This window comes from Anabrus simplex, chromosome 7 (genome assembly GCF_040414725.1).
Source record: "Anabrus simplex isolate iqAnaSimp1 chromosome 7, ASM4041472v1, whole genome shotgun sequence".
Classification (NCBI taxonomy): Eukaryota; Metazoa; Arthropoda; class Insecta; order Orthoptera; family Tettigoniidae; genus Anabrus; species Anabrus simplex.
Window position 1 is genome coordinate 234,100,528 of NC_090271.1, and position 25,004 is coordinate 234,125,531.

General features: G+C 39.0%; 2 protein-coding genes across 3 annotated transcripts in view; one reads left to right on the forward strand and one right to left on the reverse strand.

Moving 5' to 3' along the window:
• The window catches only part of LOC136877071 (nucleolar protein 14), a 111,405-nt gene extending 93,885 nt beyond the window's left edge, over positions 1-17,520 (reverse strand). Inside the window, exons 1-4 of one of the 2 annotated variants that reach the window (XM_067150888.2) lie at positions 17,147-17,520; positions 11,920-12,069; positions 11,700-11,826; positions 11,050-11,351 (exon numbers count right to left, since the gene is read on the reverse strand). In XM_067150888.2, coding sequence (XP_067006989.2) covers positions 11,050-11,351; positions 11,700-11,826; positions 11,920-12,069; positions 17,147-17,335 — 768 coding nt within the window. In that variant the 5' untranslated portion in view covers positions 17,336-17,520. The remainder of the gene's footprint in view (positions 1-11,049; positions 11,352-11,699; positions 11,827-11,919; positions 12,070-17,146) is intronic. The other variant, XM_068228669.1, reaches the window with a different exon arrangement.
• Positions 17,521-17,911: 391 nt separating this feature from the next.
• The window catches only part of LOC136877511 (luciferin sulfotransferase), a 243,989-nt gene continuing 236,896 nt past the window's right edge, over positions 17,912-25,004 (forward strand). Inside the window, exon 1 of the mRNA XM_067151620.2 lies at positions 17,912-17,956. The gene's annotated coding sequence lies outside the window, so the exon portion shown is untranslated. The remainder of the gene's footprint in view (positions 17,957-25,004) is intronic.

Consider the following 25,004-nt stretch of genomic DNA (forward strand, 5'->3'; position numbering starts at 1 on the left):
GAGAGGGGAAAATGGAAAGATTCAAGTAAACAAGAGACAGTAAAACAAAAGTGTAGAAATTAAAAGATAAGAACGCGGAGGAAGAACTTCTGGAGAAACTGAAACAACAAATTCCAGTTACTGAAGCAGGAAATGTGGAAGATGAATAGTCCAACTTTAAGTGGGGCAGAGAGTGCCTGTGGTAGAACATCGACGAGACTGAAAGAAAAGGACACACCATGGTGGAATGAGAAGGTGAGAGAAGCAGTTAAAGGAGAGGCGAAAGCATAGAATAGAAATGTTTAAAAAATAAGAAAGTAAAAGGAAGTATTGTGATAATAAAACGAAATGTAATAAATTGGTAAGAGAAGAAAAGTTGGGAAGAATTTACACAAAAGATGGAAACGAATGGAGCTTGCAGTAAAAGAATGCTGTATGGAATTATACAAAGTAATTGGAAGAATTTATATAAAGCTGATGACAGAGGAAGGTGGAGAGTTGATAACACTTCCAGAAGAAACAAAGAGAAGATGGAAATTGTGCAAAGAAGACAGCAGTAATGCAGTGTGATGACTAAACAGTAACATCTTTTTTTTTTCTTTTTTTTTTTTTTTTTTACTAGTTGCTTTACGTCGCCCCAACACAGATAGGTCTTATGGCGACAATGGGACAGGAAAGGGCTAGAAGTGGGAAAGAAGTGGCCATGGCCTTAATTAAGGTACAGCCCCAGCATTTGCCTGGTATGAAAATGGGAAACCACGGAAAACCATCTTCAGGGCTGCTGAGTGAGGTTTGAACCCACTATCTCCCAAATACTGGCCAACAGTAGAAAATGATATAACAATGTTAGAGATGGAATTAGCAGACCGTAAAACGAAAATGGGGAAGGCACCAGGGATGGATGAAATTAGTGTGGAAATGATCAAGGCTGCTGGACCTGTTGGACCACAATAAGTGTACAAATTTTTAAGTGCATATGGAAATAGAAACATATGCCAGAAGACTTTCTTCCATTGAGGGGTACATTTTTGGTCTTTTTTCTTTCTTTATGCAATAAGGCATTCATAATGATACTTCAGTATTTAAGAAGGGAGACAAAAATGTGTGTGATAACTATAGAGGAATCACACTCTTATCACAAGTGACAAAAATACTGAAATAGGATAATGGAGAGGAGAATGAGAAGAAAGATAAAAGGAGAGCTGCAACAGGAACAGTATGGCTTAAAAGTGGAAGATTTACAGAGGACTCAATCTTCAGCATGAGGCAATTAAAGGAAAAGAATTGGAAAAATGGAAAGGATCTGGTCTTGACATTCATAGATCTAACATAGACATACAATAGTGTTCCCAGGAAGAAGGTTTGGGAAACCATGATCAATAAGAGACTGGGTATACAAACTGTAGAAATGGTGCAAGTATGGTAATACACAACTGCATCAGCAGCGTACAGACTCCGACTGGAAAGAGTGAATGGTTTAGAAATGAAACTGGACTGATATAGTGGAGTGTTCTGTCACGTCTTTTGTTTCTAATGGTTATGGGCAAAATTATAAAGGAGATGAAGTTATTAATTACTATCTGGGGAACGAACAACAAAGAAGTACAAGAACAACTTGATGCACTGAACAAGAAAATTGAATAATATGATACGAAAATCAGCGCAGAGAAAAGGAAGACCATGGTATGTGAAGAGGAGAAAGACAAGAGAAAAGCACCGTAAAAATTGGTGGTCAAAGCCTTGAAATTGTGGAAAGTTTCAAATACCTAGGGAGTGAATTAATGCAGAATACAAGGCTGGATGTGAGGGTGCAACACGACAATGCATTCTACCAGAGTGTGAGAAACCTTGTCTGGAATAAGGAAGTGTAAAGAGATAGCGTACAAATATAATATGCACCCATATTGACTTATACAGCTGAGGCCTGGACAATGACAAGTAGGGAGGAGAGCAGAATTCAAGCAACAAAATGAAATACCTAAGAAGTATAACAGGAGAGACAGATTGAGAAATGAAGATGTGAGAAAGGAGGTCAGAATAGAAAACCTACACTTGGAGTCAACTCAAGTCCTAAGCAGTCCCTTTATTGTTATATGTGTTATATAAAAGCCGCTTGCATTATCCGCCAGGTTCGGGAGGAGAACTGAGATGAAGAAGGGGAAAGAGAGAAAATGCTCACATGCAGAAGGATATTTTCCTCAGTTCTTGAATTGACTTTCGGTATATCATCAAAGGCATCACTTAGGACTTGAGTTGACACCGAGTATAAATAATTGATAGGCGTAAACTAAGATGGTTTTGACATGTAAAGAGGATGGAGGAAAGAAGAATACCAAAACAGATGATAGAGATGAAGTTTGAGGCAAAGAGGGCAAGAGGGAGACTTAGAACAAGGTAAATCAATTCAATAAAGAGGACTGCAAGAAGAAGAAACCTGGACTGGGACAAAATGATGGAAGAGGAATGGTGAAAGGAAAGAGGATGGTGGAAAAGTGCCATAAATTCCCCGATCCAGCAGGAGCTGGATAAGGGGGAAAAGAGACGGAGGATGGTTGATAGTTGAATTGTGATTTCTCCCAAGTATGCAATGAGCTTGTTGACATATCTGTAACAAGGGAAAATTTTGTAAGGATATACTATATATGATGTAATATCAACATAAATCTTGCGAGTCCCCATCAGACCTAGGCCCTGCTCACTCACACAAGATATTCAAATCTTGACTAAGATAACAGCAAATGTTGAATTTAACAAGTTTCAACAAATGTTAATTTCAAAGTGTGCAACATCATCACCTATAATAAACCACGGCACATCAGAGTTTCAGATATTATGATGACGAATACAATAATTGCGCCTGATCTCATAATTTGTTTTGAGAGAGTAATATATATATTTTCTCAAGTTTATATGAAGTGAATATTTTAATAAAATATTTTAAGTTCAAACAACAAACTTTTATGATAATAATAGTTTTAATAGAATGTGAAAAATTGTTACACTTAGACCAACTGACATCACACACGGGAATATTGTAATAGTTTTAATTTCAATGTTAATAATTGTTATATCGCATATCACAGCCATACGGCACAATATATAAGATAATTATATTTAATCAGGTTTCTTAAAAATTGTATTATTTAAGTTTGCTAATGACAAATCATGTATACAAATTCAAGGTCAATGTTCCTAATTAACCTTGTGATGATAATATGGCTGAAGATGCTCAGAAAATGAGTGAAACATGTACAACGTTTTTAATAATTTGGCAATAAAATAAGGATGAAATCCTAATTTTGTATGCTAGTTAAGTATTGAATAGGTGAAAAAACAAAGTTTTATTATTCTCCTTTCGATAAGGCATGTAAAGATGCAGTTAACAAAGTGGCAATATGGTGTAATAAGTGGCTGCAGTGTAATAAGAATGTAGATGTTGAGGAACTATACAGAGAAAAACAGAAAGAACATAGTAAATGAATTCATAGAAAGAAAAAAGTCTACCTGAGACAAAAAATAGAATCAATCCAAGACGACTACAGAAACACGAACATCCACAAGATGTATGGAACTGTCAACACAATTAAAAAAGGATTTCAACCACGATCAAGTATTATGAGAGATAAGCCTGGAAATTTAATTGTTGATCAGGAAAAATTATTAAATTAGAGTAAGCAATACTTCAATTCCTTGTTGAATTGTGCTGTATTGGTAAACCATCTAGTTCCCCATCAGAAGAACAAATACCAGACACATCATATCAAGAGGTATTATGAAGTATTATACGTCTAAAAAACAATAAAGCTTCAGGTAGTGACAACATTCCTGCTGAGCTTATTAAATATGGTGGAGAAAGATTACATAAATACATATATAAGATCATTCTAAGGATATGGCACAATGAAATTATTCCAAAAGAATGGCCGGAATCACTTACTGTCCCAATTCATCAAGGAGGGGATAAGGAAGAACTTCAAAATTATCGTGGTATCTCTCTTGTAAATACGGCCTACGAAATTCTGTCTTTTATTCTTTTACAGTGTTTAAAACCAGCTGAAAATGTTATTGGGGACTATCAGAACAGTTTTCATAGTAACAGATTCACTACAAACAACATATTTGCAACTAAGACTATTAATGATAAGATGTGGAAACACAAGAAGTCGGTTCATTATCTCTTTATAGATTTCTTCAAGGCATATGATTCAATCCACAGAGAAGAGTCTGGCATTCCCATAAAATTAATTAACATGTGCAAACAGTGTATGGATGGTAATGTTAGTGTGTTTTGCTCAAGAGCAGAAAATAAAGTTCCTTCCAGAATAAAACTGGTCTGAGACAAGGGGATGCACTATCTCCTCTTCTATTCAACATTGCACTGGCAAAGATTATCAGGAAATTAGCTCTTGTACCTTCTGGCATCATACTGGGGAGACAACATAAAGTCCTTGCATATGTGGATGATATTGTTCTTATTGGCCGCAATGAATTACAAATTAGGCAGTTATTTGTGGAACTAGAGGAAATGGCAGCAAAAACTGGCTTACAGGTAAATGATAAAAAGCCACATTACATGGTTGTACAGAGACCGAATCATGACGAGGTTGACAGATTGCCTTTGAAGATTGGGAAATATATATTTAAAAGAGTAGCGGAGTTTAAATTCCTTGGTGTATTAATCAATCAGCAAAACCAAAGCCAACAAGAACACCAAGCTACAATTAAGAATGCAAATAAGGCATTTTACTCTATGAGCCCTATATTAGGCTCCAAGTTTTTAACAAGGAATGCAAAAATGATTATCTACAATACAATCATTCGACCAGTACTTCTGTATGGTTCCAAGACATGGAGTATAACCATGAAAGAGCAGCAGCAGTGCAAGTCTTTGAAAATAAAGTTTATAGAAAAATATTTGGCCCATGGTTCGATCCTATCTCTCAAAGCTGGCAGAAAAGATCTAATTATGAGATTTATACCCTCCCTCAACAACACACTATAATGGGTGTGACAGAATCCAACAGACTGCGCTGGGCTGGACATGTACTGAGGATGCAGGATAACAGAGCACCAGTAGATCTATACAAGGGATCTCTTAATGGGAAAAGACCTTCAGGAAGACCCCGAAGCATCTGGAAGAAGGAGATCAACAAGGTATGACGGACCCTTCAAATTGATAACTGGGAAGAGCGGGCTAAAGATCAAAAAGGATGGAAGAGGATTGTGAGATCAGCACGGGAACTTAACGTCTCTCAGAAGCCTACAGTGTGAGTGAGTATTATTATTATTATTATTATTATTATGAAATTTAAATATAGAAAAGTGTCCAAATGCAGTATCTGTATTTTATTACAGTAGAAGTCCACGATAACGAGTACTGCATATAATGAGAACCCCGTTATAACGACACTATTTTATTGTCCCTTCGAAATTCCTATGTTATACTGTGTATTATCCTTCGGTTACAGCAAGACCCCTATCACTGATCCATCCGTTATTACGAGTGATTAAGCGCACGCGATTATTTCCGTTATTGAAAGTTAGAAACTTCATTTTGTTCCGTATTGAACTGTGATTACAGTAAAATGTTAAAGGTCCACTTTTTCAATACCATGAGTGTTTATTGATGTGAATATATATCACATAACGTTTCAAGAAGATTGGTACTAGTTTCGACGCTCATTGCGTGTCATCATCAGCCAACAAATCAATTGAGCAAAATACAACTTATCAAATAGCAATATATAACACATGATAGCACCTACAAGACAAATGTTAAACTATGACTAGTTGAAATATAAAATACAACAGCAAATACGAGGATTAATGTTAAAAGTTAAATTGTCAAAAGTTAAAACAATGAAAGCAAAACAGAGAAGGTAACAATAGTTAGGGTATGATACAGGAGAAAATAGAGGTTTGTAGAACATAAGGTGTATCTATATACAACATTTAAATGCACCTACTAAGGCGCATCGATCCCGACATTAAATTTACACTTGAGTCTGAAGCAAACAGTTTAATCAATTTTCTAGATTTGACCATTCATAGACACCCTTCCTCTTTATCTTACAAAATCTTCAGGAAACCCACACAAACTGCAACTACCATTCATCAAGACTCCACACATCCCCAAGCACACAAACGTACTACCTATAATAGTTTAGTCCACCATGCCTTCACAATACCTATGTCAAAGAAAGACATGAACAATACTATTCGTGCAATTTAACGGTTACAATAAGCCCTTTATGGAACAAATTATCAACAAGTTCAGACACTGACATAAGACCACTCTTACTAAAGAAAAATCTAAAGATGCCACTTCTTCCACCTTTACTTTCAACAAAGATGTCTACAAAATCACCAATCTTTTCAGAAAACATAACGTAAAAATTTCCTTCAGAACAAATAACAGGAATTCTGAAATTCTGCACAATTCCCCATCAGTTAACATGTCCAATACTTTCTTAAAGTCCGGAATCTACAGATTCAAATCCAATGACTGCGATTCCACATACGTTGGGCAAACAGGACGCAGTTTCACGACTAGATATTCAGAGCACGTCAACGCTATAAGATACAATAGGTTTTCAGCAACACATCTCTGACTCCAACCACAAGTTTACTGACATTGAACACAATTTAGAGATCCATCAAATGGCCAATAAAGGGCCCCTCATGAATATAATCGAAAACTGTTTTATGCATTTCGATCAATACTTTAATCCTAACTTCAACTTCAATTAAATTTCTGATAAGCCCAATATCCTTTTCGATTTCTTAATTAACTTGTTTAAAAATATCAGATTTCCAAACACTAGCGCTATCTTTCGAGCCATGTGCAATACACATCCCTGTCACTTACCCCCACTACCTCATCCCTCTGCCCCACCATAGCCTTACTCCTCAGCTTTAGCTCCTCCTCCTCTTTCCCCTTCCCCTCCCCTCACTCTCCCTTCCCTTCCACTATTTGGCCTCCATTATTGCTCTCTTCATTAGCCCAGCTCCTCTCCTTTCAACATCTGTGCCATCACGCTACTCAAGGTGAGTTCGCCTCCTTTCCCTTATATTTCTTTTGGCTATGTACATTTATATCACGCCTAATTTGGCTTTCAATCTTTTCATCAGGACTCCAAGTTTCCATACTGACGTTAATTCAAATTATGATCTTCACACGACCACATTGTTGGCTTCGAAACCACCTGAATTAAGAATGTTAATTACCGCAACTTAAGAGAACAAGGTTTATTCTTCCCACTGATAACATATGTTGCCTTATGATCTATGCACCTCAAGCTGGACTATTCTCTTGTTTATCAAGACTCAACAACTGGGATACCTTCTCAAAAATGTTATATTTTACGGTCAGATGCACCTCATCATTTTCAACTGGTTATAATCTAACAGTGATTTTATAGGTGCTGTCATATGTTTTAGTTGGTCACATGCACCATACCCTCATCATTTTAACGTTACATTTAAAATTTGAATTAGTAGGTGCATTTAACTGTTGTATATAGATACATATTATGTTCCACAAACCTCAAGCTGGACTATTTTCTCGTGTATCATATCCTAACTATTGTTACCTTCTCTGTTTAGCTTTCATTGTTTTAACTTTTGACTATTTAACTTTTAACATTAATCCTCGTATTTGCTGTCATGTGTTTTATATTTCAACTAGTCATAGTTTAACATTTGTCTTGTAGGTGCTATCATGTGTTATATATTGCTATTTGATAAGTTGTATTTTGCTAAATTGGTTTTGTTGGCTGATGATGACGTGCAATGAGCATCGAAACTAGTACCAATTTTCTTTAAACGTTATGTGATATATATTCACATCAATAAACACTCATGGTATTGAAAAGGTGGACATTTAATATTTTCATTATTTCCGTTACCAATATTTATGCACCCCAGCGATTATGTTGCATGCGATCAATTACCTTCGGTATCGGTTCCTCGCTATGTCCACTAGCGAGTTCTCTCGCTAACCTTCGAGGGCGATGTCGGAGTCAATTAGTAATACCCGTCGCCTGCTGTTCCGTAAAGAAAATTCGAAATGAAAGAGAATATGTTTTCGTAATAAATGCGTGAATAATGTGTCCGATAACAGTTGTTAACTTGTTAAAAATAAAGGCCGACTAAACGATCGCTTAATTATAATGCTAAATACTGAAATTAAGAAAGAATGAGATACACCTCAACATATGGTAGAGTGGATCACTGTTTCAGTGGTTACTTTTATATTTTCTCGCGTCTGGTTAAATTTCGGAAAGGCTGTTATCATGTAAAGTTTTAGCGAGAAGTTTTATCATTTCTCAGCTGGCGACTGACATATGTTTCCATAATACATTTGTTAAATTAGGTTAGGTGATGCTGTCTGAATAAGAAAACTGAAACATTTGAAACAAAATGCAATCGTTTATTTCAGTGCGGTATTGTTTTCTCGCTATGTGCACTTCCAAGCTCTCTCGTCGACATTCGAAGGCGATGTCGGAGTCAATTAGTAATACCCGTCAACTGCTGTTCTCTGAAAGAAAATTCAAAATGAAAGAGGATAATACTTTTCGTAATAAGTATGTAAATAACATAGCCGATAGCAGTTGTTAACTCATTAAAATTAAGGGTTCCGTAAACACTCGCTTAATTTGAATACTCTACACTGAGATTAAGTACGAATGCGAAACACCTCAAGATATGGCAGAGCGCATCACTGATTTCTGAGTTATATTATATTTTCTCGGTCTAGTTAAATTTCGGAAAGGCTATTCCCATGCAAGCTTTTAGCAAGAAGGTTATCATTTCTCTACATGCGTTTGAAAAATGTTTTCAAGATACATATACAGTTAGGTTAGGTGACGCCGTTTGAAGAAGAAAACTGAAATGTTTGCCACAGAAGCCTCTGGAGTGATACCGTTATTTCTCCGAATCCAAGATGATGGTTTTTTCCTCAGAATTTCAAGCGAAAAATTAAGGGTTGTCTTGCAATCGCGGTATAACAGTAAGTTAATGGATACCATTGGCAACTACCGTGGTAACCATGCTGCTTCTTTTCACCCCTGCACGCACGCGCACACACACTAAAATCGTTGACAATAAACGATCGCCTCTTTATTATACATCGCTACCCGTGGCAACCGGTTGTACAGTGCCTGTGTGCAACGTCACTGGATCTCGGGATATAGTGAAGAATGAATGACGTTCTATTAGCCTCTACAAAAACGAATGGCATCAAAACATGAGAGCTTTCGAATTCTTAGGAAGGCCACGGCTACTCAGTGGCGGAGTTATAACGCGTCTACTATACCTGACGCTTAGTGAAATTAAGTTTATAGAGAGCAGGAATATTTTCATGATGGATAGTCGTATTGTAAAGTTACGAGGTATTGCCGGGAAAATTTTCAACAGGTTTTCGTCGATATTATAATGTCGATTTTAAGTTAATGGTTATTAATATTATGCTGTCAATTTTAAGTTAAGGGTTATTAAACACTTGAAAGTGTAGAATAATTGTTCAGCTGCAACAAAATACGGCATAGGCCTAACTAATGCCAATAATTGGCGTTAGCATGAAGACAACGATAGCTAAAAAATGCATACTGTACAAAACATGCATTCAGTGCTGCGCAACAAGGACGTTTTAAAGAAGTTGAAGATGAAATTGTGAGGTATCTGCATGAAAAACACAAAGGCGGAATGGCCATACCGCGGCGCAATAAACTTGTTTGTTGACCTTCAATGTCCGCGATTAGGCCTATAAATCGCTAGCCGCTGAAGTTGGCCAAACCCGGCAAGCGAGACATGCGTGTAGCGGTAGCCGGTTATATCTGACGCTGAGTAAAAGTAACAGTTTTATAGAGAGCAAGAAATTTTCCTGATGGATCATCGTATTGTAGAGACGCATAGAATAGGTAACGTATTGCCAGCAAATTTTAAATGGGTTCTCTTCGGTTTTATGATGCCAATTTTAAGTTAATAGTCATTAAACCTGCAGAAATAAAGACTAATTGTGCAGCCGCAAAAAAAATACGGCATAACAAAAGCCAGTGTTTGGCGTCTAAAAATGTGTACTGTACAGTACAACAAAGGCATTCATATGATTTTATAAAGCACTTTTTGAGCCTGACTTAAATTTTATGAAGGAAAAAGTGGGGGTCGTCTTGAATTCAGAGAAATACGGTACTGTAATTTTTCAGAATGAAATTAAACATACATTTTCACGCAGTATCGGATTTTGGAAAATAACAAACAAGTAAGCCGTAATGTGGATATCATCCACAGAAATGCAAGTTTTGTACAAACTGATTGTCGTTTCATACCACTTTTAATGTATATGGAGGGTTTTCCTACTTTTATACAAAATTTGGATATAGCGACACTCCGCTATAGCGAGTAAATTTTTCGCTGTTATGAATTCTTGCTATAACAGACTTTCCCTCTATTTTTTAAGATACCCACACCCATCATCTTTTTCACCCTCCCCCTTGAAAAATGATGCATCAAGGTTTTACTGTATCTTACTTTAAGAAGGCCCAAGTCTACCACAAATCAGAACAAGTAGAAAGAATGGGTCGAAGACAATCAAATAACCCCATGATGAAAGACCGCCCGTGAACAAAAGCGTCGTAACCGAGTATGTCTAGATTACAATCCCTATCCGGCCTATGGAGATAGATAAGCTTGAGAACATCCATCATTCACAAGAAAGCATCAAAACCTTCATTCTGCACATCCACTTCTTTCTAACACCCACCCTATGCTCTGTGGCTTCCTATTTTTTTAATACCTGTTATTATATGCACTGTTGTCATTCTTACTAGAGTAAAATTCAGTCACTGATCTCATATTCATGAGAATAATGGGTGCAAACAAATACAGAATACACTATGACCATGAGGTGCAGAACACTAAACAAAAAAAAAAGTGTGCCTTAATTTCAGAATATTACAGTATACTATAAAAAACTAAAAGGACGGTATTACTCAGGTAAATTCACTATACAACTTACTCATTATAAGTCACTGAGTAATTTTTGATAAAAAGATTAAAAAAGAAATCTACCTTTCCTCGAGCTTCGAATTTCAATTGCCTCATTACAGTATCATAAGAATCAGGTTTATTATCTTCAATATAATTATCAGCATCTTTTTTCTTTGAAGCTGCTACAATAGGAAGCAGATCTTTCCACTCCGTATCTAATTTCTCAGTCAGTTCCAAAGTTTGCTCTCTAACTCGCTGTTTCTCTGCTTTACGTTTCTTTGATTCAGCAATGAGTTGTTCAATCAGATCCTTCCGATTTGGCTTCTCACCGTCTACCTTCTTCAAGATTCCACCACCAAAGTGAGCCTCTTCAACAAAATCAGCTGAAACAATAGGAAAGTTAATGTTGTATTTACTTCAAGATTTATTAAAAGATAAGAGACTTCTCTTTTACAAAGAAAATACAATCTCAAAATACCCTACTAGGCCTACTTTGAATATTACAATTTTTTAAATTAAAATATTTCCTAGGTTTTATGTTTTCACTTATGCCTACTTAGAACAATGAATCACTTCTCTCTCCAGAATTTCAGAAACCCCACAATTCTTCCTGTCTATTGCAGGCGTAAGATCCTAAATTCTTTGCTCAAATTAATTTCCATAGCAGTCTTCTACACTTACTACAGACAATACAGATCCCTAATACATCATTATGAAGTTAATATTGTTACCTTCAAGTTTTCCTCTTTCCTCCTCATCTTCATCATCACTGGCAGGGTTATCAAACTTTTCAATATCATTCAAAGTTTGTCCATGGTGAGTCAAAACTTCATCATCATCAAGATTAAAAATATTTTTCTGAAACAAGAAAAGAAACATATAGTAGGTACATGATTATCTGTATCTTCTAAAAACAGCACTCATACTGTAACCCATTAGGATGAGGCATACCTTACTGTGTCTTTTCATTCTCTCTTTAGTGAAACGTGCTATCATTCTGTCTTCAGCAGTCATCGCATTATTCTTTTCACCTATTCGACGATCCAGAAACTGATTGCTTTTGTCTTTTATCTTGTACTCTTGCAGTATAGTTGCCTTTCTCTGTGGAAAAAAAAAAAAAAAAAAAAAAAGAAGTAAATTACAGAATATAAATACTGCACAATGGAGAAAGTAATGAGGAGAAAGGCCACTTAGCACACTACTCATCTTCATTAACTTTACAGTTTAATTGTTCTTAATAAAATTTGAAAAAACATTTCAATCTCGATGGCTAATAGAAAAAAATACGATCATGCATTGCTTTCATACACTGCACAGTTCATATACTTGGCGACAAATCATGACGACCTCGCCTCACACCACTACTTTCCAGCGGCAGCCTGATGTCTATTAGCGGCTTACAGGATTTACTACCTCTACTGTAGCCAGAGCTGCCAAATCGTCTAGTGCACTCGGCATGAAGAAAGGGTAAAGACTGAAGAAAGTGGTTTGGCACCTCTCCACACCAAACAAGGATCACTTAGAACTCATTAACTCAGCAGGGTGCAGGATGTGATAGACTACTAGCTTCCAGCTCGCTTCCAGGAACTGAGGCCGTCATGTTTCATCCCCCAACTATACCTTTCTCAATGAGTACCATAAAATGGGCTAAAACTGATAATCATTCCTGTATTTTTTGTGCAACACAAATTTTCATGAGAAATACTGACTCGCAATGCATATATCATTAAGATAATTTTTTTTTTTTTAAGTTTCTCACCCAATATTGAACCTTAAATGACCAAACTTTACCAGCCAAAGTTCTAAGCTGACATATTTTCCACAGCAGTTTCCACAGTTGCAACAACAATACATTTTGAATTTACTCATTCAGGATAAATATTTCAAGTTCCCTACAGTAATCAAAATGTGTATCATCTGATGGCCAAGCAGGCATCAATCTTTTTAAAAAGAGGCCAAGTCTCTCATAGTGCACTGGCACTGCCTGAGGCTCCAAGTAGCCTGTGCAGTGACCTTCACTACATTCCCTATAGGCCTAACTGTAATATTGAAAGAAGCATTCTGACAGATAGGGCTGGAGGGAGGAGCGTTGCACATGCCAATGCAAGGTGCTGCCACATTCCTTCATTCCTTTCTCCCTCCCCTCGCTTCCGGCCCCCTTGTTCGTTTGTTCAGACCGCTGTGTTCTTTTTTATACAACTCAGAAGTGAGAGGTTTGGCAACTACTATCAACACGAGCTGGCCAGCAGGCTTATCTCCATGGCAACTGCAATGGACCCGCCCACGTTTCCATGGCAATCATACCCCCTACTCCCTTATTCCCGCCCAGGCAGGTAGCCAACAGACCTCACTCTAAGAAATGTCAGAATGCTTGTTTCAATATTACGACCTTAGTCTTGGTAGTTGTGCTAGTCACCAACTGATGAAATCAAACTGGCACACTGGGAGAAAACGCTGGCAACCAAGAATGAGTTAACCGTAAATTTCAAATAACGGACCAATTAAATTGGAAGTATGGATGGTTTGATTTGGCAATTTTTGAAGATTGATCCCCATGCATTTTGCTTTCCCATAAGAAGAAACTGCAAAGGGGATAATTTGTCCAGACTCTATTTGTTTAATTTTAGTGCCACCCAATTAAACTCACTTGTGTCAGCCACTGGATGTGGCATTTCTTGTCCTTTGATGGCTGCACGGAGGAACATGCTGGATGAGTGGAAATTATCTAGGCCTAATCCTAATGTTCTACCCAATCCTGAGTTTCCATGCCTCCTGAAGTCAGTCTTTGAAAAGGTTGGTCTCTCTTCATCTGCAATTGTCCTTATTGGTTTAAGGAAAGGTGGATTTGAGCCACTAAATCCTGGTAACGATTAGCATGAAGTTTTAATAAGGTACCTTCTGATTGGACGAAAGCAGTAATTGCACCTATCTATAAGCAAGGGAACAGGAAGCATTGGAACAACTATAGAGGTACCTCACTGATCAGTTTACCAGCCAAAGTGTTCACTGTGTTGAGAGGAAGCTGGAGGATAACCAGTGTGGTTTCAGATTACAGAGGGACTGTCAGGATCAGATTTTCAGTATGCACCAGGTAATTCACAAATGCTAACGAGACAAATACACAGTTATGTGTATATTTTGTAGATCTAGGAAAGGCATATGACAGAGTACCGACGGAAAAGATATCCACCGTACCGGAAGACAACAGGATTAAGGATAGATTATTAAAAGCATTTAAAGGCTTTTATATTAACAAGTGACCTGCAGCGAGAATTAATGGTAGAATGACTTCTTGGTTCAAGGTACTTCCAGGGGTTGGACATGCCTGTAATCTTTCATGACTTCTTGGTTCAAGGTACTTCCAGGGGTTGGACATGACTGTAATCTTTCACCTTTGTTGTTCATAGTTTAAATAGATCATCTACTAAAAGGTACAAAGTAGCAGGGAAGGATTTAGTTAGGGGGGGGGCAATTTATGCAGGGTCGTCACATGGCTTCGTTGAAAATGCACTCCTACTCTACAGGTCAAAATGAACCAGTGATTACCATGAAGGTTCCTGATGGGAATGAACATTATATCATGAAGATATGAACCACAGATGATTTTTAAAATGATTCTAGAAACAATTGCTACCCAGCATCCCTGAACACAGCATTACTGTTATGGACCTTACACGGGAGCCTATAAGCCTAAACTCAATTACCATGTGGACGAACTGGCAAAAGCATGGCCATGAGATCATCATATCAAGAACAATAATATCCCAGCGATGATGGGGGTTGCGCTCACAACTAAGAAAATCCGGAAGATTCCTTTATGCTGGTACAATTATGCCATGCATAGTGATAAGCAATTAATTGCGAAGACAGCCCTGCGTCTCAATGCAGATGGACATCGGCCTCATGAGCAACCTAAAAAATGTGGCATGATCGACTGAAAGAAGGTATGTGGGACACCAATGTCTCCCCTCACAATGCCCGTGATGGACAGAAGTGGCGAATGGCATGCCAAACAGTGGACCCTCCACCAAAGCAGATTAAGCACTAAGAAGAAGCAGAAGAAGAGCATGCAGTATTAAGATATAGTATCTGTTTTAAAAAGCATAGGCCTACATCTACTTGTAGTAAGTTGGGGTTAAGGCAAAGTAACTCAAGCTATAGTGTGAAAATGATTTTGTTTCCATAGTTAACCATGTGATATATTAGGAAAAAAAATGTTCATCCACTGACAAAGTGGTACAAAGTGTCACTGTGGTAACAACAGCTTATACTCTCATCAGAATCCAGGTACAGATATGGACAAAAGTATTCATACCCCAACCCATCCGAAACAAAATGCTTTATTGCTGGACCAATACGGAGTACAGGTCAAAATTACAAACACAAACGTATACCTTGTACAGCAGTGTACATTAAAAAACACAAAATAAACTGGAAGTAAATAACAATACATAACAAAGCAACAAATTCGTACTCCATGACACTACTTGTCTGGACATAAGTATCCATACTGTATCCCAGAAGAGTTCACAACTCAATGAAGAAAGAGATATTACCAACTCGATCAGTAGCGCGTTTGTTTGCCATTCCCGTATAGTATTTCTTTTAACCTGCTGGGCATTGAGAACACCAGTTTCTGTGTTAGTTCAGATGAAATGTTCCCCATTCTTGTTGTAGTAACTGTTTCAAGTGTGTTTTACTTGTTATGTGGTGTTTCTTAATCTGGACTCCAATTCAATCCATAGAGGTTCAATAGGGTTGATATCCGGCGATTGGGAAGGTGTTTTTAATGTGTGCGGCGTGTTGTAGAGTACCCACAAACGAACAATTTCTGCCGTATGTTTGGGGTCATTGTCATGTTGGAAATAAAACTCATTAGCAAATCCCAAGCTTTTCGGCGCTTTTGCGAACGTTTTCTTTCAGAATGTTCAAATATTGAAATCTGTCCATAGTCCCCTCGGTAAGTACCTACTCACCGACCCCTGAAGGGGCCATTGATCCCCACACCATAACCCCACCCCCACCGTGCTTCACAGTGGTAACGAGGTTCTGCTCATGGAACTCTATGTTAGGACGTCTCCACACTAAAATGCGTCCGTCACTTCGGAAAATATTAAATTTACTCTCATCTGTAAACATCATGCGTCCGTCACTTCGGAAAATATTAAATTTACTCTCATCTGTAAACATCACTGTCAACCAAAATGCGTAATCTTTCACCACATATTCTTTTGCAAATTGTAGTCTATTCCATCGATTAACTTTTGTTATGTGCGTTTCTTTCTTGGGACCCTAGATCGATACCCAACACGATGAAGGACCCTCCTTACTGTTTTGTGTGACACTGCATGGTTGAAATATTCTGCCACCTGCGATGCTATGGCCGAAGATGTAGCGTGTGGTTGTTTTTTAATTGTGGTTACCATGAACCTTTCTTCTTGTGCGGTTATTTACTTCGGACGTCCACGTCCTTTCTTGCTTATAAGAACATCCTGTCCTTTTAACATTTGTATGATGTTTGTACAGTTGGTTTACTTCTTCCAATGGTGTTTCCGATCTCAGAATACGACTTTCCTTGGTGGTGAAGGCGTAGAATAAGTCGTCTCTCTTCAACAGACGTTTCCCTAGTTTTCCTCACCATCGGACTAGTACCATCTCTGACCAGCTGATCAGTTCGTCTCTGTCTGCATCTACTACACAACTAATGCCACGGAACAACACAGGTTTCTGTTTATTCGTTTAAACCCCATTTTTACGCGTAAGGTATGGATACTTATGTCCAGACAAGTAGTGGCATGGAGCACGCATTTGTTGCTTTGTTATGTACTGTTATTTACTTCTAGTTTATTTTGTGCTTTGTAATGACCACTGCTGTACAAGGTATGCGTTTGGATTTGTAATTTTGACCTGTACTCCGGATTGGTCCAGCAATAAAGCATTTTGTATTGGATGGGTAAGGGTATGAATATTTTTGTCCATATCTGTATATTTCAACATGACGACCGTATGCTACCTCTCAAGCTAAGAGATAACGTAACGAAGATCCACCAACCTCAAACAAAATCCGTCATTGAGGCACTTTCGACTTCCATAATAATTATAGGAAGATGAATTGCTATGATGACAAACGTCAATCATGTCACTTGCAATCCTACATTGAATAATTCAGTTATCTTACCTTCTTCATGGCCTTCGAACGCGAAATACCAGGAAGCCCTTTCTCAGTTTTTAGTTTTCTGCCAATTACATTGTATTTTTGTCTATTGACGTGGATTTCAAATGGATTTAGTGTCTTCTTCTTGGAATCATTCTTACGCATTTCTGATAAATTCTTCTTCTTCGAATTATTCTTCTTAACCTTAACCATGGTTTTGGAAAAAAAAAAAAAAAACTTACAATCTCACGAAACACTCACAATACACAACCACACATTCCCTTCAACTCCTCTTCACCGTCATCACTCCAAGCACGAACAGCAGGAGCCAGAACTCTATCAGTCTACCCCGGTCTACCTTACCACATGTACACGATGTACACAAGCAGAGAAACAATGTTTATCCTCCATATTGGAAAGACAAAAATAAAACGAATCACACAGGTTAGCCAACTACTGCATTGTTCCTAACTTCTTTCTTCTTTCTTTCTTGAGGAGATTGGTTGGGATTGAATGTTCTATTTCCCAGTCACAAGCCGTTCTTAATATTGCACTTAATTCACTTTTTGGTTACATACGCATCACTAGTAGTCTTTAGAACCACTAAAATACTTAATAGCATGTAATAGAAGGAAACGCTATATGACCTACAAAAAGGGATGTGGGGAACGCCCTGGCAACTTATAGAAGTGTCACTTCCATGCATTCGTGAAACAACCGAATGACTATAGCGTAATTACAACCTTATTTGAGTGGAATCAAGATAATCGATAAGAATAGTGATGATTTGTGGTGAAGGTTGGAATAGCAAGACTGAAACTCGCGTGGGCAAAGGTACGTGAAGACTGATTAATTTCCGCATTAAGAGTCTCTGTTGAGGCACATATTGGGGGGCACTGGAAAAATAAATGATCACTATCTCCATCATTATATCCACAAGAACAAGATGGGCTATTTGCCATGTGAAACCGATGTTGATAAACAGGGGTTAGCGAATGATTAAAGCGTAATCTTGTAATATTAATAATATGGCGTCGCGTGTACGTACCATTGACAAACCATTGTTGTTTCTGAATGGTAGGCTTCAATTGATGATAGTGTTGACCCTTCGTACCGGCAGAAAGTCGCCATAGTGTATTCCATGCTTGATGAGCATCCCTTTATTTACGTGAGAAGAAATCGGAAACCGGGATTTTAATTTGCAATAAATGTGCGATATCAGTACTTGCCTCTTTGGCTGCTAAATCGGCTGTATCATTACCTACGTGATTACTATGTCCTTTTATCCAAAGTAACGTTATAGAAAAACCAGACTTCTCGAGTTGAAAAAGAAGGTATTTAACCTCGTATACATACACATTATAAATTTGTGAAAAAGATCGTAGAGCCTGAAGCACACTTTGGGAATCGCTAAAAATATTTATTTTTTGGGAACTCAGTCGTTGAACATATGGAGTTCCGCTGTAAATATAGTTAGACTATTCGGCAACGGATATTTAAAACTTGTGTGTGTTTGGATATCAAAGAATGCTGCCCCTACGCCAGTAGACGATTTTGCCTCATCGGTAAATATATGATAATCTTGGGAATGTAATAAACCTTTAAATCTCTTATGAGGAAGAGTTTGCGAGTTAATTTCACATGTAGATTGGGTAGGTGGACAAGATAGATAGATGTCTTTATTTTTCTTCCAGATCTACAGCAATGAAGCCTTATTGATCTATTAAGGGAGAAAAATAATAATGTCCAACCTAGGCAGCATAAGCTGGCATGCACATATAATAACTCTCGTAAAGTAAACATAACTAACAACAAACAAAGGAAAAAGGCAAAATTAATGTAAATAATAATAATCAAATGGCAATGGTGCAGTGATATCTTTTCAGATATAAAACAAAACCTCAAAAAATCTCAATATTGCTATTAAGAAAAGGGATGGAACGAAAACAAATATAACTACTGCAACAAGGTATTCTCATCTGTTGGGAATATGGCAGTAATGGAGAAAGAAGCTAAAACTGGCAACATAATAAAGTAAAAACTGGCAACGTATTACTGAGCCGAGTACAATGCTGTGTCCGACTGTATCTGAACTTTAGACAGAGAGTATGTCACTTCCGGCCGGGTTCGCACTCAGCGCATTCTTTCTTGAGCACTGCCCTCTCTTACATCCTACTCAAGTTGTAAACCTAGCTTCGTATTACCTCCATTGTAGTGCCGGTGTGCAATTTATTCACCTTACGTTGCGTTACTGTTGAGCACTATTCAGCCCCTATTATTTCACAATATTTATTAACTTTAGAATCCAGACAACTCGCCACCTTAAATGAAATCATATTCACTCACAGTTAACTAGGACCCTCAACTCATAAGCAAGCCATCCCCACATATTAGCGTTATCCTTAACACCTGTCCAATTTACAATCACTCTCTTCCTCATTCACTAAGCATTTTACCGCCTGCTAATTTGCCTATTTAATCACTCTTATCATTTAGTCACTCTTGACATAGTTATGCGTAACACACACACACTCAGCTATTCTCATATGCACAGCACTTTACTTTCTACTGCAAATTTCCTTTTTTGCTTCTTGTCACTATGCCTTCGTCCAATTTGTTCTTTTTACCCCATATCTCTCTTAGGCTCAGATTTCTTCCTTTCGCCAGTGCACCTCTTGCTTCTTCTTCCTGTCTCCCAGCCATATTTTCACTTGGTTTGTGCGCTCTTGTCACATCTTGAGTTTCCGCCCCCACAATCGCTCCCTGTATCTTCCTTTCTTCTCTCACATGCGACTCCGAGGTTAGCTCCTTAATTAGTGCCCTTGTCGCCCTGGTCTCCTTCCTTATCTCCTTCCTCATCTCATTTACGAATTCGCTGGTTCCTTCTTCGATCGATTTGCAAATCTCATCTGTCAAGTTCATTACTTCTTGCTGCGAGCTTAGATCCAGTGCCTTGTTTTCTTTGGTTCTTTCTTTGCCTCCATGACCGTTTCCGCCCATTTTACTGTCTTTGACTTGCCTTTTTTTTTCCACTCTTCCCCACTACCACTTCGTCCTTCCTATTCTCTTCCATTTCTCGTAATTTCTTCGTTGTCCACATTCTGGTCCAAAGTCCATTGGTTACTACAAATTGTTGGCCCTTAATATAGGCTCTCAACCCTTGCATTTTAGCCCGGACCAAATGCTTCTTCAGAGTGTTTATATTCTTTACCCCTTCTCTTCCCATATCCCTTTTAATCCAAATTTTTGTATTCCGTATATTATCTGCGCCTCTTAACACTATTTCCGCCATCAGGGTGGAAAACAACTTCAGTTTTATCGGCCTATCACCCCGTTTTTACCTATCCTTTCTACATCATCAATATCCACTTCACTGAAGTTAATTCTCATCATTTTCTGGATTACTCCCACCACTTTGTAGGTTGTCAGCACTTTATCTTCTCCTTTGTCTTCCGGCACTCCATATATAAATAAGCATTTCTTCCTACGTTCTCGGCTACTGTCTCCAATTTCTGCTTTCAGCTTCACCACCTCTTCCTCCATCTCCTTTATTTTTGCTTTGAGTAATATAATTCCTCTCTCGCTGGTTTCCACTTTGTTCATTGTCTCTTCTGCCTTTTCCTGTATCCAACGCCTCATATGTTCAAATTCCTTCACTTGTTCTTTCATCATATTTTTGATCTGTTCAAGCGGGCATACTTCTTCCACCACTTCTTTCACCACTCTTCTTATAACCTCCACGTCTTCCCAGTTCATGTTGCCACTGGGGGTTGGGCCGGGGTTAACCTCTACACCTCCTATGGTTAGAAGGACCATAATCACAGCTGCCACCAGTATCATCTCGCTCATCATTCTTGTTTCCACTTTACCTCCTTTAATTTTGGCTGTTTCATTCTTCCATCTCCTCTGCCATCTTCCAATAGCTGCACGATATTGATCCACGCCTATCATCTTCCTCTTCCCTCTCGTCTTACTTTTCCGCACGCCATTCACACTCCACGCCGGCTCACCCGGCACCTCAACTCAATACGTCTGTCACCGATCGCTGACTAGGTTAGACTGGGTAGGTGGACAAGAAGAAGCTATAATTATGGATGGACGGAATATGATAATGTCATAAATGTATGAGTACATGATGAAACGCGGTGTTCGTAGTTTGGAATCGTGAATATTTTGCATTTCAACGTATGCCGCATATATTGCAGGGTATCGGTGATTCTTTGGGGGACGCTGTTGGTAGTATTCATATAGTAATTTCAATTTAGGAAATATAATAGAGTTCGATCTACTGATGTGCTTGAGCAGAAATTTTTTCGCAATTTTTAACCGTCGAATATGAAGAGGCTATTGTTCTTAACTTTTCACTGTACTAGAAACACAAATCAGCGTAATCTTCAAGATCTTAGAGCTTACAAATAGATAGCGAGGACGCGCCCTAAGTTTCTACCAGCCAAGCACCAACATGAGCGATCAGCTGATGTATGGTAAAACAAGGCCCCCTTCCATAAGAAGAGCATTACAGAGTGTTTTTAAATCCCGATATAAGGGTGCTCCTTATGATCAATTGATTTAAACTTTTGAAGATGGTGATAAATGCAATTCCCTAGGATTACTTCCTTCCCTTTTTTATGAAAAGCGTTAAGTATCATGGTATGTGTGATATGTGTTTACATATCAGTTAAGCAATACGGTGGCGTGAATAGGATTTACGAGGTTAACCTATTCACCTATAATATATTTAGTCACCGTCGGTTTAGTGGATGTATCGTCACCATAGCGTTGAAGATCCCAGAAGCATCGAGAACCTACCAGAAGTGGAAGCAGACTTTGATCATCTAGAAAGTACCATGAATCCAACAATCGTCACCGCGGTCTCCATCGGCTTCTCCATCCGTAGATTCTGAACAAACCAAGCAAGCCAGGAAAATTACGCCTGAATACGATAGAGAAAGGAAAAAGTTATGTGGAGCAGGCTCATCTGTTACTAACGGCTACACATGCACTTCTACAAATTATATCCTAAACCAGCCATCTGTCTCGGAGATACAGCAACTGCCGCTGGATTTCGACGGAGTTAATATCGTCGCGAGGTTTCACCTTACGCCCAGATCACCTGATCAGAACGCCACCTTCATGCCGACGAATATTCGGAGCTACACCTAAGTTGCCAGGAACCCGGCCCTGGCACCCAACATCCGACAGCGCAGCGTAGTGCATCCACTTCCGCTTCCCCCAGCTCCATTCTACGTGGTTAAGGTGGCGCACGTAGACCCCGAGAAGGCGACACCCGTTCCAGTTATTAAATTAAATTCTGACGCGGTTCAGCCGCAATTATGAGAACTACAACCTGGAGATCCAACGTACCCGTGATGGGTCGTTCAACATCAAGACGAGCAAACCATGTTACGCTCATCTAACTACAACCATCGGCCTAGAGAACTTCGGCAAACACTCCAAGACTGTCGCCATGATCGAGACTGGACCGATGACGAGGTGGCGGCCCAGTTACAGCTCGAGAGTCACCAAATCTCTAAGATGATTCGAATCCGAAACCAACGCGGTCAAACTTCCCTCATCCGCATCCTGTCGAGGACGTCACCACCTTGGACACCCAACTGAGCGACGGTGTCGTTATCGTCAGTCGTCGTCATCGTGTGGAACCGCCGCCGAAGATCCGGTGCGAACGGTGCCAGCGATTTGATCATCTCCCGGGAACACCGTGCAACCAGACAGTGGTATATGCGATATGTAGCCAAGAGCATCCTATTCAGAGTTGTCCTAACAACGCTTTTCCCAAACGTATAAATTGTTCCGAACTCCATCCTTCTTTCTCCTAAAAGTGCACGTCTCGCCCTACTCCTGAACCGTCTCATCTCGAATCCGTCATTTCCGTCATTTCACAGGACCTTCCCAATCCTGCCCCCATCTCTACCCTCCCTACTCCCAGTTCTGAGAACATCAGTCGTCTTCTAACGATGGTGCTCCCGAACATTCTCCCATTCCACCGCCCACACATCCTTAATCAAGTCCAACTGGCCACTCGATTGGTGTTCAACACACATATGAAATAAATGAAATTAATTTAAATGAAATGAAATGAAATGGCGTATGGCTTTCAGTGACGGGAGTGTTCGAGGACATGTTCGGCTCGCCAGATGCAGGTCTTTCGATTTGACACCCTTAGGCAACCTGCGCGTCGTGATGAGGATTAAATGATGATGAAGACGACACATCAGCCCCCGTGCCAGAGAAATTAACCAATGATGGTTAAAATCCCCGAGCCTGTCGGGAATCGAACCCGGGACCCCTGTGACAAAAGGCCGGCATGCTAACCATTTAGCCATGGAGCCGGACAACATACATTTGGACGTCACATATACGGGGAATAAAATGTATTTTGCATTTTCTCCCTAAATGCCGTCCCCTTAATAGGATGACATGCTAAACTACACTAACACTCAATCTCTCAACACCAGTCGTGTTCTTCTGGAACTTCCCCTCAATCTGTAAGACACGGATGAAACTTTCCTCACTCCCCTCCAACAGGTACGTTTTCCTTATTATAGATTTTACCGAGCGGATAGACCTGGCAAGGCTCGCGCTGGCGTGGCTGTTGGTGTTAAACGAACAATTACTAGTAAACTTTTCTGTAATTTTTTAAGGAATTTCAAAGTCCCTTATAGAGGAAACTTTTACTCCTAATCACCCTCCGATTACTTTTGTAACGCTCTACCTTCCTCCTGGAACACTATCACCGGTAGACTTTATTAGATACATTGCTTCCACATTTAATAATTATATATTTATTACTAGATTTTTCTCTCAGACTAACTGGATAAACTAACGAATTACAATTGCCAACCTTATTTAAAAACTCGCCCCCTCCTACCTCCCTCTCCAACCTTCTCTACCTTACAACGCAAGTTGAAACCGCTCTCCAAACAGCTGATCTGATCCCAATTCCCGCCATTCCTACCACCCTTCTAAACCTCCTATACCTCCCAAAGCTCTTTCCCTCTTGAAACTTGCATTATTATGACTATTATCATTCATACATGAAAACACGTAATCCCGCTACTCTACTGGCCCACAGACGAACATTCAGACATGCTCGCTCATACATTAAAGCCATGAAACGTAAATTCTGGACTGCTGCTTGTACCGGCCTCTCAGACATGGTCAATTCTTGTAAAATTTGGACTACTTTTCGAAAACTAACCAAAATTTCCAAATCTCTCCCCATATACCCAATCCTCGCTCACATCTACCCTTCCTTCCACTGATAAATAGAAAGCTGATGTGTTTGCTGACTACTGTTTTTCTTTGTTTTTCCCTGAACCGTCCATACATTATCAGCATTCCGACAAACCCATTATCCTCCAACACTGCAACCCTCTTTTTCCCACTTTCGTGATTTTGACTTTTCCCACCCTTTAAATGCAACCATGAGATTCTCACCGTCAATCGCTATAAACGTAATATTGCTCCCGGTTCTGATCGAATGAATTACCGCCATATCCGTGAAGGTCCTATGATCTTATTTATGCTCTTTGAACTATCTACAACACCCTCCTTTATACTAGTATGGTCCTCGATCACTGGGGCCATATCATGATTCTCCTTTTCCTCAAACCTTCCAAATTACCTTCTGACGTCAAATCCTATCGGCCTATCTCCCTCTTACCGATTATTTCCAAAATTTTCAAAGACTTTCTTTTCCAACGAATCGCCTGCTATATCCAATCTCTTAATCTTCTTCCTTCTTCCCAATCAGGCTTTCGTGCTCATTTTCCCATATACGATAACATTTTCATATTACCTTCACCCCAACATCATTATCTTAAATTCCACCACCCCGCAGCCTTTGTTTGCCTTGATGTAA